The sequence below is a fragment of the Phycodurus eques genome, chromosome 3, assembly GCF_024500275.1.
Source record: "Phycodurus eques isolate BA_2022a chromosome 3, UOR_Pequ_1.1, whole genome shotgun sequence".
Taxonomy (NCBI): Eukaryota; Metazoa; Chordata; class Actinopteri; order Syngnathiformes; family Syngnathidae; genus Phycodurus; species Phycodurus eques.
The window spans coordinates 6388214-6407135 of NC_084527.1; the positions used below are offsets into that span (position 1 = coordinate 6388214).

General features: G+C 39.6%; 2 protein-coding genes across 2 annotated transcripts in view; one reads left to right on the plus strand and one right to left on the minus strand.

The window, feature by feature from the left end:
- LOC133399862 (pikachurin) overlaps positions 1-11922 on the minus strand; it is a 29671-nt gene extending 17749 nt beyond the window's left edge. The window contains exons 1-7 of the mRNA XM_061671822.1: positions 11739-11922; positions 7627-7736; positions 4549-4635; positions 4220-4246; positions 3405-3522; positions 3184-3319; positions 15-181 (exon numbers count right to left, since the gene is read on the minus strand). Of these exons, the coding sequence (XP_061527806.1) occupies positions 15-181; positions 3184-3319; positions 3405-3522; positions 4220-4246; positions 4549-4635; positions 7627-7736; positions 11739-11847 (754 nt within the window). The 5' untranslated portion in view covers positions 11848-11922. The remainder of the gene's footprint in view (positions 1-14; positions 182-3183; positions 3320-3404; positions 3523-4219; positions 4247-4548; positions 4636-7626; positions 7737-11738) is intronic.
- Positions 11923-14950: 3028 nt separating this feature from the next.
- LOC133399863 (glial cell line-derived neurotrophic factor-like) lies at positions 14951-17499 on the plus strand. Its single transcript, XM_061671823.1, has 2 exons — positions 14951-15125; positions 17003-17499. The coding sequence occupies exons 1-2, from the start codon at positions 14951-14953 to the stop codon at positions 17497-17499; spliced, it is 672 nt and encodes a 223-aa protein (XP_061527807.1).
- Positions 17500-18922: the final 1423 nt, after the last annotated feature.

An 18922-nucleotide genomic window follows, 5' to 3' on the forward strand; every position in this document is an offset into this window, starting at 1 on the left:
AGGTGGCGCCTTACCCAGGGTGCGCACCGGGCTGTTGACGTGGCTGGGCGGGCTGGCGCCATGCACGTTGACGGCTCGGATGATGAACTGGTACTCGGTATCGGGTATGAGGCCCTTCAGCACCATGGAGTTGCTCTCGATGGCCTCGCGGATGTACGTCCACTCCGTGTCCATTTCCGGCCTTAGGATGAGACAAGAAGCAAAAATATTTTTTTCATTTGACACTGGTTCAATGGTCCAAAAAAATACAAATGTAGGCAATTATGGTCAAACATACGGTAAAACCCTCACATTTCATATTTTCCAGTGTTTTTTTTGTTTTGTTTGTTTGTTCTTTGTTTGTTTTTAGTGAGCCTAAGTATGTTTTTACAAGGGTATCAGAAGTGGGATCTACCTTCTGATGAGATCAATTATAAATATTCTACCGTGACTATTGTATAAAGGGATAAGGACCAAGCCCCCCCCACCCCCAATAGGTTTATAATTGCCTAGATGCCACAAGGTGGCGGAAAAGCATTACTTCTGTCTGAATGAAGCTCCACAACTCACTTCAACCTAGTTCCTTGGCACCAAGATGACACAGGATGGTGGCAAAGCAATACTACTATTTCTTTGGCATGAACACATGTAGTTTTTCAACAAATAAGACATGGTCGAGCCAATGTTGATTTATATAGCGCCAATTCACGCCTGAAGTAATCTCAAGGCACTTTACCGACTGAGGAGGTGAAGAACCACACTCATACATCATATACAGCAATACCTGGACTTAGGAGTTTTTCGAGATACGAGCCGTCACCAAGCTGATTTTTGCTTTGACTTGTGAGCAGAAATTTGAGAAACGAGCGCTACATGGTGGCAGCGAAACCCAACTCACTTCACAACAAGCAGCACTTCTGCAGATAGTAAACGAAATTCTTGAAAAAAGATACTTCTATTTGTTGATTGTGACTCCCAGCTGAAGTTTTCTGTCAAACTAAATACAAAACAGAATTACACGTCGTGAATTTAAAAAACAACAACAAAAACAACATACCTTTGCCTCAGAATAGTCCGCTAGCTTAATTCTACCACACAATGTAAATAAAACACTATAGACCGGCTGACGAATAGCATCAATGTTGTACTGTTCGAACCCTATTGAACACACGTAGCCAGACAACATAACAATTCCCACAGGCATATTCTTCATCCGTTTATCCTTTTAGCTTATCTTTATTATTTTATGTGTTTGTTTTACTGTGTGACACGTTTTGCTTTGCCCCTTTATTTCTCCTTTTGGATTCCTCAAAGTGATGTTTTATTGAGAGTCTGCCATTTTTTGACAGCAACAGAGTAGTAACACGTGCTAAGGTTGACATTAAAAAGTGTTTTTTTAAAAATAAGTTTAAATGTGTGTGTAGGAGGGAAAAAAAATATGTAATGTTTATTTTTTTTTTATTTTTTATTTTTTTAATATGGTCTCTCTGTATCACAGATTTTCACCAATCGTGAGTGGGCGTATAATGTATCCCATGCGATAAATGGGCCGTTCACTGTATGTTTAATATTATGGTGACGTTAATTGTCTTGGGTGTACTGTATGTACCGCATGCTAAAACGCTGAATTCTCGCATTTATTCCTGTCTGGTTGTCAGGTCCGAGCGTCATTGCGGCGTTGACGTACGGTAACGTGACCTGATGTCGATGGCCTGCAGTCACGTTGGCGCGCGCGCGTGTGTGTGTGTGTGTGTGTATGTGTGTCTCGTTTGTAAGGAAACAATTCTGATCAGTCGTCCGCCTGCGTCTGTCTTTGTCAAGACGAGAGCAACAGCTGCCTTTATGCTTTTTATATCCAAGTCAATCTTGGCGCGGCGGCATCACAGCGGGGTGGTAAGCGAGGTGGGTTTTCAAGCGCGAGCCGCCTTGTAGTCGTCGTCGTCGTCTCTGAGCGAACCATCAAGGGACTCGGATGGAAAATGGTGTCTGACTGTATCTGTGTTGGACTTGTCTAGACATGAGAAGCCTCTTTGTCGCACACCCCAAGACGCTCCTTCCTCAGAATATTGTCTTCACACAACGGATGAGCTTTGTTTCATTGGCACACCAAAAGATATCCATGACTTGAAATTCATAGCGTGTACAGTATTGTGCAAAAAAAAAGTATTTTAAGCTACTGTAATAAACACTTGGAAACATCGGTTTCTAGTTTGATGAGGATAAATTGCAAAGAGCAGATGCATGGAATGCAGCATACAAGGTCTTCTGATTATCGGCACTGCCAGTGTCAACGCAGATATAACATTTTACCTTTTAGGATTAATTTATTTGATATGACTGGTAAAAGGTCACAATTTTGTTTAAATTGAAGGATAGCATCTTTTTTTTGGCCTAGATACTATTAAGTATTAGATGAGTACTGTAACAAATATATAAATAAACGCAAGTATTAGAAAATGTTATGTTATATATAAATTGTAAATAATAACAATTATGTACTAAAGATCAATCCGGAAATATATAAAGAAATTAAATTATGTATTAAAAACATGTACAATTCTATAGTGAATCAAAATGTACAACAATATCAATGATGAAAAATGAAGTTGATATATTAAATAAATTGATATATTAAACAAATGATAGATAAATAACATATTTTAAAACTATACATTAAAATTAATACAAATGTCCACTTATTAATTCTTAATAAAATACATTCTAAATAACAAAAATACGATGTTGAAAATTAGATATTTTAATTTAAACATTCCATTTTTAATTAACAAAATAAATAAATTATGAAGTGATCGGGACAAAAGAATTGAAATAAATACAATTACATTTTTATCTATCTATCTATCTATCTATCTATCTATCTATCTATCTATCTATCTATCTATCTATCTATCTATCTATCTATCTATCTATCTGTGTAAAACCATAGTGATATTGTAACATTGTACCAAAAATATTCAATGATAAATAAAATGAATAAAATTGTATATCAAAAATGTATTATGATAAATATAGAAAGAGTGTCACGTAAACTAAGCAATAAATCCAGTATATCCCACTGAAGCAGTAAAACAACAGAATCTAATAAATCACAATACAATTTTAAATAAATATAAAATAATACACAGAGTAGAAAACATAATAATAACAGGTAACGATGTATGTAAATGATAAATGACGGTTCACCTGATGTAAGCAACCAGGAAGTGGAGGACAGGCGCGCTGCCCTCGCTCTCCCCTTGCTCCCACGACAATGCCAACTCCGTGTCGGATATCGCCACGACGACGGGCTCGGTCGGGGGTGAGGGCGGCATGCACGTATCTGGCGGCAAATGAGCAAATTCAATAACGAATTTGAGCATTAAAAATGAACGGCCTCATGGTGTTGTTTCCTTTTTCCTCGTCACCATGTGAGGCTGTGCCGACGTCTCGGGGCACACTGGGGCGACCTTCGCCAGCCCAGCCGGAGGCGCCCACGCTCACTCGGTACTTGGTGTTCACCTTTAGGTTACCAATGTCCACATCCTACAAGGTGCACAAACACAAAGTTATGACAAACCATATTTAGAGAAGAGCGACGGAGAACTATAGTGGGCTAACTCAATTTTTAAGTTAAGTGGAGAAATTAATAGAGAAACGAGTGCTTATCTTTCAGATGTATACTGGTCTGAATTAAGGTTTAGTTTCAATTTTCACACACAGGGTCTTTTATTGCTCTCAGCACTTTCCCTGATTCCCATTTCCAAGATGGCCGCGCCCATGAAGCTCGGTGTTACCTCACGTAAAAACACCAAACACCAAAAGACAAAAAAAAAAACACCAAAAGTGAAGTTCAGAGATTGATTTAGAAAGGCATGCTTCAGCTCGTGTGCCAGTGCATCTGCATGTTAGTATAAGTGAATATTATTTGTCATCTTTTTATCAAATAGTGGACTTAGACCAATAATGCACTAAACTTTTTTTTTGTTTCCAAGTACAAAATCATTATTTTGGGCAAAAAGTCAAATCTGAAGAAAAAACACAATTTCTGTAAAAAAAAAAAAAAAAAAAAGTATCCAGAAAAGGTAATCATTGCCAACATAGAAATCCCCCAGAATTTTATTGCAGCCATAAAACCTTTAATCACTCTCTTGCAAAATGACAAAAATGGAGGAGCCCCACTGTAGTTCTTATTCGCTCATATAAACAGAAAAATGTGTCACATAAAACAAAATATACTTACAAAGCTTGCCTGTCCATCAAATTGGCCCTTTGGTGGGAGGGACAACACAAGCAAAAAAAAAAAAAAAAAAAAACATTAAAATTAAAATTATTGTGTAAAAAAAAAAAAAAGATTAAGTAATTTAAAAAACCTGAAAATTAAACATTTGTAATATTTACACTGTTATTGTTACCATAGCGCTATCATTATCGGCCTCATATTTTCCTGGTACCCGCTCGATACCGTTCTCTTGCAGTTATTGCACAGCACTATTAAAACTGTTTTTAAGCGTTGAGCATCCAATAACACTGCAGCTCGGCTTGCTATTGATAGTAAATGGCAAGACTCACCGTAGTCAGCATGTCCAAACTGAGAGGGACTTCCATCACAGAGGCCGTACCGAAGTGACGGCCATTTTTGATCTCCGTGTAGAATATCTAAAACGCATACAAGGACATCGTCTAGAAACCAGACCAAAGACCTCCGCCAAGGCTTAAATCAATGTGTAAACAGTCTTTAAGGGCTAAAATGAGGTTTTAGTCTAGTGATAAGCAATAAGATCCTGCATAAGCAGGAACAGAGCTGATGATCTGATTTGAAAGAGATAGAAGACTCTAATCGTGTTAAATTGGATTCTTCAGATTGACGCCAAATACGCAATCTGGATCAGATCCGGGTTAAACTCCAGAGTTGATTGTTTGTTTGTTTTTTCTCAGTTTCAAGCACTCTGAAATGGATTTTTTTGACATTTTTGTGAGCGATATATGACACAATTAACGTGGATTCTAAGAAAACCTATTAAACATTACATTTTTGAAGAATTCCCGCTTATGATGTAATGGGACTTCACAAACTCACGGCAATGAAAACATAACCTCCTTGGCAGAGGTAACGCAGACACACTAAGTTCATCTGTGAGTTGTTTGGGAGCTAAGTGCAGCTCGCTGACTAATCCTCTTAGTTCGGACATATGGTCCGAGCACACACTGATTCACACTTTGTTAATGGGCGACGGCAATTAGGGAGGACCCAATCAAGGTCAAGAAGGGTCAACTACAATCAGTGTACACAAATAAATACAGCCAGAATATGCATTTAATTCACCGTTAATAATTTTGTCATTTGTGCGGAATTGGCGGTGTGGAAACAGGAGTTCAAAACATTCAGCGGGAAAAAAAAAAAAATATGACTGATGACTGAACTGGGACCACCTCATTATTTTCTTTCGTTGTATGTTTTGTTTCATGATTGTGCTTTTTCTAAAATGCCTTATAGTTTAATTGGAATCCAATTTAAAAATGGAAATGCATTTGTTTTGAATGATTACTCATGTTTTCTTTAAAGAATGGTACACATGTTACAAATTCTGCTGGGGGAATCAAACTTGTGAGCACAACTCTGTGCTGTTCTCTCATTTCGTAAATAAAAGGAGAACTGCAGTTCAAAATGCGAGCAAGTCAATAAAAAGTGAAAATTGGATGTAATCAAATAAAGTGCTTAAAGATGGAGTTTGCTGTTTTATAATTTAAAAAAAAAAAAAAAACCTTTACGTCACATGTTAAAAATGTTTCTGCGACCTGACAGTAGAACATTATCAAAATTATATTTTTAAAAACCATTACTCTCTGGCCCGATCTAATGCAACTAATTTAATTTTATCTGCTATTTTAAAACTCGGTATGGCGGGACAAGAATAGTCAATGAGATAGCGTAGTCACAGGAGGTGTGACAAATGGTCTGTCAATCATTTGCACACAGCCAACTATGCACACGGAGGCTCACGAGGACGCACGAAGCCTCTTGCAAATGGAAGTGGAGAACCAGCTGAAGGGATTGTGCGTCTAACTTCCTGGGGCAACGCTCGCAGCGCACCATCGATAAACATGATATATTTTTTAAAAAATCTGCATGTACTAAACCTGCAATTAGTGAATAAGTGATATAGTGAAGGACTACTGTATTTGTGATTTATTTCATGAAACTCTGACTGTGGCTTATGTGTTAAACAATAGCATTCCAGTCATGTTCATTGCATCACGAACCAACTCGGTTACTAATCGCATGAGATGAAATTGCTTTGTAAGGTTTCGTTTTCTGCAAAGTGAAAAGCGCCCATGTGAATCATTGCTGCCGCATTATGGTCAAATAGCCAACAATACTAACTAAATGTGCAGAGCAACAACTATTCAGTGGGAACAAAAGGTTTGTTTCTTTGCAACAAACATAAACGGCATCTATGATAAAACAACAATCAACCTCCCTCGAGGCCGACGTGCAGCGCGACAGCAGTCTACGTCTTTACTCATCAGGGCTCCTTCTTATCAAACGGGATGTAATGCTAACGTTGACGTGCAGAGTTACTCCTTCGGCGGTGGCTGAAACGAGGTCTGGTGAGGCACGACTCTGTTTCCTGGCACGGAGACCTCAGCCATCGGTGGTCCTTTTTATAAAAGCGTGGCGCTAAAAGGGAGGTTCCATCCAATTTGGAAACGCAATTGGTCGCCTCAAGGCCACGGTGCCGCTGCGGAGTCTGTTTGACAGGCACTCATTTGTATTCATTTCCTATATTTTTTTATTATTTAATAGCACCTGTAATTAATGGCTTTTTTAAAAATGTACTAGAATTTGTATTCATTTACTAAAAACTGTCATAATTAATTGATTTTTTGAAAATTTTTATTACGATTCCTTATTATTTCAGGGCATACTTATATACTCAAGTTTGTATTAGTCCTCTGATTTTTTCAATTTAATTTCATGGATTTCTTTCTTAGCTTGAATTTTAATAATGTTTTCAATTATCCTATGGCATTTTCATTTTTAGAATTTTTAATTATTTACTCGTATTATATATGCATTAGACTTTTGTGATTATTTCATGGCATTTTCATGACTGATATTTATGTACTTGAATCTTTATTATCGCGTGGTATTTATATTTACTAGAAGGTATTCATTTACTATAAGTTTTTATTATTTATTTAAAGTTTTTTTATTATTATTGTCATAAAATTGCAATTAAATAAATATAAATTTCATTTTAAAAGGTTATGAAATAAATGACTATTAAATAGGTTCAGTATAATTATTAAATATGATATCTTACAATTTAATTGACATTTTAATTATTTCGCATTTTAATGAATTCATTCATATTTTCATGATCAAGCTAATTGACCTCACATGTATTTTCAGCAAAAAGCCATCCATTCTCTTTCTAAACTTACTATAGTAGGCATTTAAAGGCGAAACTCCAGAAGTGTAGTTTGCATATTTTATTTTAAAATTTTTTTTTCTTTTTTTTCTGTAAGGACACAGAAGCGCACCAGTGATGGCAAAGATGTGATGATGACTATACGAGAGAAAATGGAATTCAGCCAGTGCGCTGTCCCTGTAATTGAAAGCGTCAAGCCGAGACGTGCGACAACCTTGTATCCGGTGATGGTGCTGACATGTCGCCGCGGCATCTTCCATCGCACGCTGAAGGCGCTGCAGTTGACGCTTTCCAACTGGATGTCCAACGGGGGACTCAAACGATCTAAAGTCGACAAAACAGGCCACCGGATCAAAATGGGAACCAAATCAGCAAGTCGAAACCTAACCAAAACAGAACAACTCAAAAGTTGATTGATAAACAAACAACAGGAGACGAAAGGTCTTCTGTATTTTCTTCTCTTGGCCACAGTAAGGAGACACAATTTTTCCAAGAGGGGATTATGGTGCCCCTGCAGCAAAGTGGAGACTGTGGATGAGTAGCGAGGAACTGCCCTCCATTCCTTCAGTTATTCTTCTGTCCATCATTAACCCATCATCATCCATCATCCTTCCATCATCCATCATTCTTTCATCTGCAGTTCACCCAACCATCCATCCTTCCATCATTTATTCACACACCCTCCATCTATTCATTCATTCATCATCCATCAATCCATCCATCATTCAGCCACCATACATTTGTCCTTCCATCATTTATTCATTCATCCTCCATCTATTAACATCCTTCCTTCATTCATCCACCCATCATCCATGTATCCCTCCATCCTCCATGCATTCATTCATTCATCCATCCATCCACCCAACCATCCATTCATCCATAGTTTGTCATTTATCATCAAGTCATCCAACATCCAATCCCATTCATTCATCCATCGATCATTCAGTTATCATTCCTTCATCCCTCCCTCCATCCTTCCATCCATCCATCTTTCAATTGTGGTGATGATAAGTAGGACGGAGTGACTCATGTGCCGCTTGCTCAGCTGAGGAGATCAATGGTGAGCTGGTGGGGCCTAAAAAGCACCAGGAAGCCATTTTAATGAGCGTACAGCGTTGCGGCCCAGCCTTAATATCTCAAAGGGGGAAATGTCAGCGTTGAGACAAAGACTTCAGTGGGAAATCAATAAAAGGCTCAAAAGTGGTTTCACCCCAAACACTGCAAAAATATCGGATTTTTCTTCAAAGCAGATGATCCCGTGGCATTGGACGACACTTGTCACTTGGGCGGTGTATTTGCCTTTTATCAGGGGATTGGTGTGATACGTTGTGACGTATTGGACATTTTAATGTGGTTAACTTCTTTGTATACTTGCATGACGGTGGTAAAAAAAAAAATGCTTTGAAACAAAACCAGAGGCTTACCTGGGCCTCCTGTTCGACCTTAGAGGTTGGGCCTTTGCTCACGCTAACATCATCAGAACGGATTGTGTTGGACCTCAGACCTTCCGTTGTTGTGCTCCTTCGGAATGTCTGTGCCTATGCTAATGCTAACATTGACGTGATTGATGTGGAGTGACACAGAAACCCACTCGTCAAAGACCACCACACAAGTCCAAATGTCAACGAGCTGCGTGTGACAGCCTGGACTGTGTGGCGAGAAACAGACGCGACAGTGTCTGGCAAGTGTGCGCGCGGCTCGCATGCAGCCCGAGGGATCGAACCGGCGAGATGTGATGCGAAGCGATAGGGGGCAAGGAGGAAGAGGGCGGGGCTACGACACGGGGAAAATGTCCCGGTGATGAGAAAACAAAGAAAGCACCCAGTGTGCGCCTCGGGGGCCGTACTTTGTTGTCGTCTTTGGGATTTACAACACTGGATTTAGACACTCATTGGACAAAACATTAGGTACACTTGATGTGAGTTGAAGGCGACCTCTATTACAAAAGTGTTTGTTTAGTCAACTGCAGATGGTGTAGGCAGCTCCTAGGGCGGCAAACATATCTAGTTAGGGTTAGTGGACCCCCGCTGTTCGCGGGGGATAAGGACCGGGCCCAATCACAAAAAACGAAAATCTGTGAATAATTGACGCCTATTTTAATTGCCATGAAAAAAGATTCCTGCTCATTCATGCGTTTTTCGCATGAATGAAAAAAAAAAAAAAAAATTATTAAATTAAATTAATTAAGATTAAATAAAATAAATAAATCCTTTTTTCCTTTTTTTGGGCTGAAAAATGCGTGAATAAGCAGGAAAATATCATAAGAAGCGTTTTCACCCCCCCAAAGATTTTTTTGTTTTGCTAAAAAAGCGAGAATTAGCCCCCCAAAAAACCAAAGAAACAAAGAAATGGGATGTCTGGTGTGAATAGCTTTCTTGAGGACATGGTCAATCAGGTTGAGGTCAGGACTTTGACTGGGCCAGTCCAGAACATGTATTTTCTTCTTCTGAAGCCTTTCTGTTGTTAATTTGCTCCTGTGTTTTTGGATCGTTGTCCTTTTTGCAACACCTACCCTCTTTTGAGCTTCAACTGTTGGACAAATAGCCTCAAGATGGTCTGCGAAATATCTTAATCAACTTGGAAATTCATGTTTCCATTGATGATAGCAAGCTGTCCAGGCTGTGGGGTTTCAAAGCAACCCCATTCCATGATGCGCTCAACACCATGCGTCATAGTTGGAATAAGGTTTTGATGTTGGTGTGCAAGTTTTCCTCCACACATGGCATTGTGTGTTCCTCACAAGCAATTCAACTTTGGTTTCATCTGTCCACAGAATAGTTGTAATTTTGCAAGTCGTGCTGTGGAACATCCAAGTGCTTTCAAGCAAAGTTCAAACGTGGAGCAATGTTTATTTTAGACAGAAAAAAATTCCTCGTTGGTGTCCTCCCATGAACGTCATTCTTGTTTAATGTTTTACATATGGTAGCTTTGACAATAGAGATGTTGGCCTGTGCCAGTGATTTGTGTAAGTCTTTAGCTGACCCTCAAGGGTTCTTCTTCTCTCTCTCTCTCCTTTTTTTTTTTTTTTTTAACCTCATTGAGCATTCTGCACTGTGCTCTTGCAGTCATTGGCCACTCCTTGGAAGAGAAGCAACAATGCTCTTAATTTATAGACAATTTGTCTGACCATGGACTGATCAACATCAAGACTCTTAGAGATACTTTTGGAACCTTTTCCGGCTTTTTTAAATTTTATTTTATTTTTATTCATTTTTTTACAATTATACACCATATATAAAGTCCGGACTTCAATACGATTGAGATGCTGTGGAATGACCTCAAGAGAACTAATCACACCAGACATGTCGGAAATCTTGCTAAACAGTTTTGTAAAGAGGAACGGTTTCAAAATTTAACCTGATTGTCGCACACATCTGATCTGCAAAGACAGGAAACGTTTGGTTGAGGTTGTTACTGCCAAAAGGAGAGTTAACCAGTTATTACATCCAAGGGTTCATTTACAATTTCATCCCTGCGAATGTTTATTTTCGACAAAAATATGAAAACATATATTTTTTTTGTTTGGTATTAGTTTAAGCAGACTATTTATTCTTGCGATTTAGATGATCGGACCAATTTATACAGAAATGTAATTCCAAAGGGTTCACATACTTTTTCCTCCCACCGTACCTCATTGTGTGATGTGTGGTGCTACTTTCAGCTTTAAAGGGACGCATACAAAAAGTTACAGATAGCTAGCTAGCTAGAGAGATGCACAGACAGACAGACATAGATATCGACATAGATAGAGAGATACAGGTCTAAAAATATAGAGATAGGTGGGTAGATAGATACAGAGATAGATTGGGTGCGCTCACTCGCGTGCGCACACACACGTACAAACAATAGGACACCCATGCACATAATCATTTGCGCAGACTTGCACAAAAACCCCTTCTAAACAAACATGGCACGCACACTCAGCACAATTGTTTTTAAATGAAATAATGGAAGAAAAAAAATCATTAATTTCCATAATAATTTGATGAAACGGTTATATATTTCATGAAGACAAATTCACCATAATGCTTATTATAGAAACACACGCACACACATTCTATACCGTAGACAGATTTAGGGACGAAATGTTTCAATCAAATGAAAGAAATAGATCACATGCCATCATAACACGGACATATATCGAACATGAACAAATGATAAAGAACACAAAAGGCCACATACAAACTGACATAGTCCACATTTTGGGCCCGCGCTCCCCAATTTGGAAACCCCGCCCATCATTGCACTTGACTGGCATTCCAATGAAATGGAAAAAAGGAGCTTTTAGGGAAGCGAGGCGACGACAAAGGACTGCGGTTCACTGACCGGCTCTCCTGGCACCGGACCTCCTGGCGGCCAAGCAGCACACCGCAAAGAGGACAAAGTGCAGCAACAAAGTGCAGATCCGAGTCCGTGTGCAGCTGCGGCTCGCCATCGCTCCACCCGAGCGCTCAGATGCTCATCGCACACGCACAAAAGGCGCCGCCGACACTTCCTGACTAAGACTACTCATAAAGTTATGTGATGAAGCGCCGTCCCGCAGGAGGAGGAGGAGGAGGAGAGCTGATGAGATTAGGGTCCGAAAGATCAGCTCGGGTTGGGCACGTCACTGCGGGCGCGCGCAAAGGGCGCGCGGGGTGGGGGGGTGGGATCACTCAACGCCGTGCGTAATGCGCGCTCTCGACGCAAGACGGGTGGGCACGCGCGTGTGTGTGTTATGTATTTCTTGACTTATTTATTGATGTGTTTGTTGGCCGGGTCCTGCGTGCGCGTCCTCGAGAGCAGATGAGCATCGTGCGGGAGCCATTTAGGGGCTCATAAGAGGATAACGAGCGTCTAATCCGCACGCGTTCCGCAGGCCGCGCACGCAGATGGAGGCCACACGCGTCTTGACCCACGAGGGGGGGGGGGGAGAAAAAAAATTACAGTACACACTACTATACACTCATACTCACTCACTCCTCCACACAAAAGAAATGTGAAAAGAAAAAACAATTCAAGGATTCATAATGCGCACTTTGGATTTGATTAGATAGTGTTCTTTTGTTTTCTTCTTCAATAAATAAGTATATAATCGCATTAATTTTAATGAGCCAAAAAAATGAATACAATAATTCAATAATAATATAAATGATTATTATTACAAATATTGTCTTTAATTAGTGATTACATTGATACATATAAATGGACTAAACATTTGTTTTAATATTTGTAATCAATACAATCAGGGTAATCGTTGTTGTTTTTTTAATTAAAACTGGCTTTGTTTGCAGACCTCACAAGTATTAATAATACCAAAACAAACCAAAAATAATTAATAATAATATTAATAATTAATATGTCCCTTCACTACATTAGATTTATTTAATGTATTTGAATTTTGTATGGTTTTATTTTATCTAAAAATATTCTAGGAGTATCATTTAAAAAAAAAATTTTAAGACATTTGCAGCTCTTTGAGATGATAATGCAATTCTGTACTAATATTAGAAAAAATGTTAATTTGGGAGGTGGGGGAAGCCATAAAAGCAGTAAACAGTGCCCACTGGTGGGAATATTTGTTTTTGCAATGAGTTTGGAAAATGGAATTACTTTTAAAAATAGAAATCTTAAAATGTATATCATAATTTGTTCATGTTTTAAATAGTAAAATATTTTAGATATTCATTCCCTATTTTTTTCTAATTTAACAAAAACTTCAACAGCAAGTAACAGCATCAAAATCTTTATTTTTTTTTGGCCCATGTGATGGAACCTTTTGCCCGGTTTGTTTTCCTGCAATTGACAAATGCAAAACTAACTCCACTCGTCTCTGTTATTAATTGAGGTGACGTCACATCGTTGCTGACCAGCCCTCACAGCTTTTGGCTGCACTGTGGAAATTTAGTTCATGCACCTGATGAGCCTCCATTGAGACTTTTCACCAGATAAAAAAAATACAAAATTTAAAAAAAGTGTGCGAAACAAAACCCGATTCATCACCACACACTACAATTAGCATCCAGCTGCAGGCTTCAATAAATCACAAACATTTACCGCTGAAGCTTTGCATCACTTTAGGGAAAACGGCTTCTCTGAAATGATCTTGATAAGGGCGGGGGGGACATATAAAACCAAAAATCTTGCACATTCTTGTCTTAATATGTCATGTCTATACTATAAGTCGAGACCTCAGGCAACAGCTGCATGGACTTAGACTTGATTTAAGCTAAATAAACATTTAGCTTTTGATCAGCCCACCAGGAAGGAAACATGCTTCTTCTTTTTTTTTTTCTCATAGAAAATAATGCTAAGACAATTCATCTCTTCCTAAAACACTTCAAGATAATGTTTTGAAGCGTAAAAAGAAGTGGACCACTGTCGAATAAAATTCAAATAAAGGGAAACCTCAACTTGAGGACAGACGAGATGGAACACGGGTGTGTTTGCAGAGCAATACTGTCACCTTTCGGTGTTTTATAGCTATTGCCGAAATGAATGTGTGTCGTATAGTGTGGATGGTAAATGTATATGTAAGCATCTGATACACATACAGTATATGTACACACACGCATACGCAGTATAGTTACACACAGCGACACACTTGTTTCACCAATAATCTGAACTATAACCTGTACAGCTTCAATAAAAAATAAAAACATTTCAAGCGTGGAAGTAAAAATAAACAACTGACATAATGTGCTTGCGCAAATGTGCACACCCTCTTATAACTGTGGATGTGGCCTTGCTCAGAATTAACCAATTACATTCAAACTCGTGTTAAATGGGAATCAGCACACACCTGCCACCATTTAACGGGAGTCCGATTAAGGCCATAAAAGGTTCAGCTGTTCTAGTAGACTTTCCCTGACAATTTTGTTGCTTTCTAGCAGAAGACTGAAGGTTTTGTGCTAACGTTGAGTGTTGTGTTTGCGCCAAACATACCTCTTGGAATTTTGTCAAAATGATGACCTTGGTTTCATCTGACCATAGCACATTTTAAATAAAGAAATGCATATATGCCCAAAAAAAGAAAATGGTAATGAATCAAATCCTAAGGGAAAAAGGCCCCCATATGGAGTGGCGCTTCTGGGGGGCAGTGAGTGTGTGTGTGTGTGTGGGGGGCGGGGGGATATTGAGTCACCGTCCAAATATGTTGTCTCAAATATCCTATTTATGTTGAGCTGTATACTGTATTTCTGATGAAAATGTATCAATTAAAAAAAAACAAAAAAACAAGTAGCGTGAAGTAGCAGCGCATGTTGTGTCCCACTGATTGGAACCACATGTTTTTCACTGACCTGTTGAGTCTCCACCCACCGGGAACAGATAGACCCACGTCACCAACACAGCCCATCCCTCCTCCAGTTCTCCTCCTTCAGTGTGGACTTGAGCTCAGCGGGAATGGACGCTTGACAGACTTCTGCAAAACAAGGATTTTTAAAAAACATTTTTTATGATTATTTGAAGATTTTTATTTTTTGGGAAGTGTCTCTCTGTCAATTGAGAGAAGCCGGTTCCGAGGCGCGCCATGTCCCTCTGCCGGACCCGAGCGGACCATGACGCTATGGCATAGCCTGACCACTTGTTTGATCGTGCTGGGAGCTGTGCGCGCCCGCCCGGGGCCCCCGGGGGTGCTCGTCTCAGGAGAGGAGAGGCCCCTGCGCAGCCCTCCGCTCCGGATCCGCCTGTCAGTCACCTCGCAGGAGGATGCGGACGACCCGGGAGACGCATGTAAGGATGCGCGTAGGAGGCCATACTTTACTGGGGGAATGCTGAGAGAGTCTAGTAGTCGTACTAATTGCAAAGAAAATGTGACAATGCTGAGAGAAAGGCATTCACACTGGTGTTACTACATGGCAGAATCACAAGTGGGAATGCTGGGAGAGACATTTACACGCTTGCGTGTCCAAAGTATTTCCGGCAGAATGCTGAAAGACAAGCATTCACAAAAAGACAAAACATCACTTCAATAAAATGTTGTAATGCTGAGAGACATTTTTACCAATGTTACTATGGTTAAAAAAAAAAGAAACGAATGCTGAGAGAGATGCATTCATACTGATGATACTAAGGGTAAAAAAATGAATGAAAATGAACATGCTGAGAGACAAATATTAACATTGTCGCATGTTGAAAGTTTTTCAGCCGGAATTCTGAGAGACAAGTGTCGACAAGCGGCACGGTGGCCGACTGGTTAGAGCGTCAGCCTCACAGTTCTGAGGACCCGGGTTCAATCCCCGGCCCCGACTGTGTGGAGTTTGCATGTTCTCCCCGTGCCTGCGTGGGTTTTCTCCAGGCACTCCGGTTTCCTCCCACATCCCAAAAACATGCATGAATTGGAGACTCTAAATTGCCCGTAGGCATGACTGTGAGTGCGAATGGTTGTCTGTTTGTATGTGCCCTGCGATTGGCTGGCAACCAGTTCAGGGTGTACCCCGCCTCCTGCCCGATGACAGCTGGGATTGGCTCCAAGCACGCCCGCGACCCTAGTGAGGAGAAGCGGCTCAGAAAATGGATGGATGGATGGAAGTGTCGACAAAATTCCAAAATGTCACCATTGTAAAATTTGGTAATGCTGAGAGACAAGTATTCATGCTAATGTTACTATGGGGAGGTAGGGGAGAATGCCAGGAGAGAGGCATTCACATAAATGTTACTATGGTTTAAAAACATTTTACCTGTCAAAAGTTAAAAAAAAAAAAAAAAAGTCAATGGGAATACTGAGAGACATTCATTCACATAAAAAAATGTGGGAAGGCTAAGAGAAGCATTGATACTGATGTTAGTCAGTGTTTAAAAAAATGCTCATACTGAGAGATGAGTATTCCTACTGTTCATGTCTATTAGTATTTTAGTCTGAATGCTGAAAGAGAAGAACTCACAATACTATGGTTAAAAAAAATGAACGCTGAAAGATGAGCATTCACACTGTTGTGCGTCCAAGGTATTTCAATTTGAATGCTGAGAAACAAGCATTCACATTATTGCTAATATGGTTTAAAAATTGCGGGAATGCTGAAAGACAACATTTCAGATTCATGTGATTATGGAAAGAAAAATATTAGAATGCTGAGAGACAAGCATTCACACAAATTTTACTAAGGTGGGAAATGTGCTGAATACTGATGGACAAGCAATTGCATTTTGTGTGTTCAAAGCATTTCACTATGAACGGTGAGACACACACAATCCCACTGCTACATGTCCAAAGTATTTCAGTGGGAATGCTGAGAGAAAAGCATTCACACGAGTCTTACTTCAAATATATATATATATATATATATATATATATATATATATATATATTTATGACGGGAATGCTGAGAATCAAGCATTCACAGTTGCATGATGCATGTACAAAGTATTTCAGTGGGAATGCTGAGGGACAAGCATTCACACACTACTTACTACGGTAAAAAAATAAAAAATAAAAGAGGCTGAATGACAAAGATTCCCACTAATGTCACTATGGAACCAGAAATGCATGGGAATACTGAGAGACAGGCATTCATGGATGTAGCTAAGCTTCCCACAACTGACATCATCCTGTTCTTGCTCTACTGAAAACACGATTCATCAAAGACTGCAATCATCTGTTTTGCCTTTAGACATCATGGAGGAGCGCATCCTGGCCGACTTCGATCAGGCGGTGGATTTGATCAAGATGACCGTCAGCAGAATACCAGGTTCGCCCAGCGAGTCCGAGCGGAACCGCAGCAACAAGTCTCGCCCCAGGCGCGAGAGGACGACCGGGTCGAGCCAGAGGAGGGGCCCGGGCGCGAGGGAACGGAAGGCGGGCGGCGGGCGAGCTTCGGGCTGCGCGCTCCGGCAGGTCCGGCTCAACGTGACCGACCTGGGTCTGGGCTACCTCTCGGGTGAGGAGATGATCTTCAGGTACTGCGCGGGACCCTGCAGGAAGTCGGAGACAAACTACGATAAGATCCTCCGGCACCTGGCCCGACGCAGTAGGCTGCCCGCCAAGGATGCGCCGCCGCAGCCGTGTTGCCGCCCGGTGGCGTTTGACGACAACTTGTCCTTTCTGGACGATAACCTGATCTACCATACGCTCAGGAAGCACTCGGCCAGGAAGTGTGCTTGCGTGTGAGCAACTGAACTGGGCATCAGTCACGCCTCGGATTGACAGCGCACCTTCTCTTCGTGGCTGACTCGGACACTAAGGAGGTTTCTACACTCTGTGTGTGTGTCTACAGTATAACATGTATGTCACTGTCCAATGAAAAACAAGTATCTCCAAATTTCGTGTGTAGTTTCTTGTTAATCTGGGAAAACAGGCATTTTTGAAGGATGGAACCCATGCACAGTATTTCCAAATTCTATGGAGGCTGGGAGGTGGTTGGGGTTCAAGCTGAAGAAAAAAAAAAAATTTTTTTTTTTATGATTGATGACGTCATGTGTATTTGAAAGACAGATAAACGAAGAATATGTTTTTGATTGAACCCAAGTGCAGCATGTCCATTTTGTTTTATCAGGAAATAATTATTTTCTTTTTTTTTTGTTTCCTAAAAATACATGCGTTTCCATATATTATGTTTTTATCTGATCCAAAATTCATTTTACGAACCATGTTTCAAAATGTCATACTTTTTCTTTCTAAACAACAAGTATTTTGTTTGATTTCGAAATTCAGTGATTTTGTTTTTTTTTGTTTTTGTTTGATGAAAATCATGTATTTCCAAATTTCTTTATTTTTGTATTTTTATCCCTCCTACATTTAGCCCCAGAGAATTTTTTTTTTTTTTTTAATTTTGTCTTTCAGAAAGATGAAGTTTGGAAATACACATTTTTAAATTTTTTTTTTTTTTTTACTGGATACAGTATGTATTTATGAAATAATGGCTGTATTAACTTATTTATATTTATTTTTGTTTTTATCAAATGAAAACATGTTATCTATTATTGTCGCATCTTTCTTTGTGCTAAAGGTAAGCATCCAGATGAAAAAGGTTTCAGTTCTCTGCAATAAAAGGCAGGCAAATTCGTCCGAAATACAACAAAATAACACAAAACATCTTAGATTTATTTTACTTTTGGGAGAAAAGCAATGTGATCCCTCTGTTCTTGATTCAATGCTTCAGAACTAAGCTACTAGAAAAAACTAAATCCCGTTCTCAACTGGGCTTTATTAGCGTTCATCTCTGGAATAAACGCATCTTGTTTTCCATCAACAACGAGTTCACAATAAACACTCCCACCTGTTGGGAACCCTTTCATAAGGCCAAGCTGCCGCTTCTTCTGCTTCTGCCCCTAACTTCAATAAAACAAAAAGATGTTGCCAGCTTTTAAAAAAAATAAATAAATAATCGTTGCAATGGCAGGTGTCCACCATTTGTTTATGACACTGTATGTTAAGAATGTCTGAAGACTCTGAATTTAAAAAAGTTAAACAAAAATATTACATTTTTGGCCCATGTTGAGATCTTGGGTACGGTAACAAAATTCGGAATTCAACTGTGACCTCTGTTCTGCGCGCAGAAAAACGTCGGCTTTGACGATGATGAATCCGGTGG

Coding starts and splice junctions, on each gene's coding strand:
- LOC133399863 (XM_061671823.1), top strand. CDS start 14,951: ATGACGCTATGGCATAGCCTGACCACTTGTTTGATCGTGCTGGGAGCT. Junction 15,126..17,002: donor GGACGACCCGGGAGACGCAT/GTAAGGATGCGC, acceptor TTTTGCCTTTAG/ACATCATGGAGGAGCGCATC.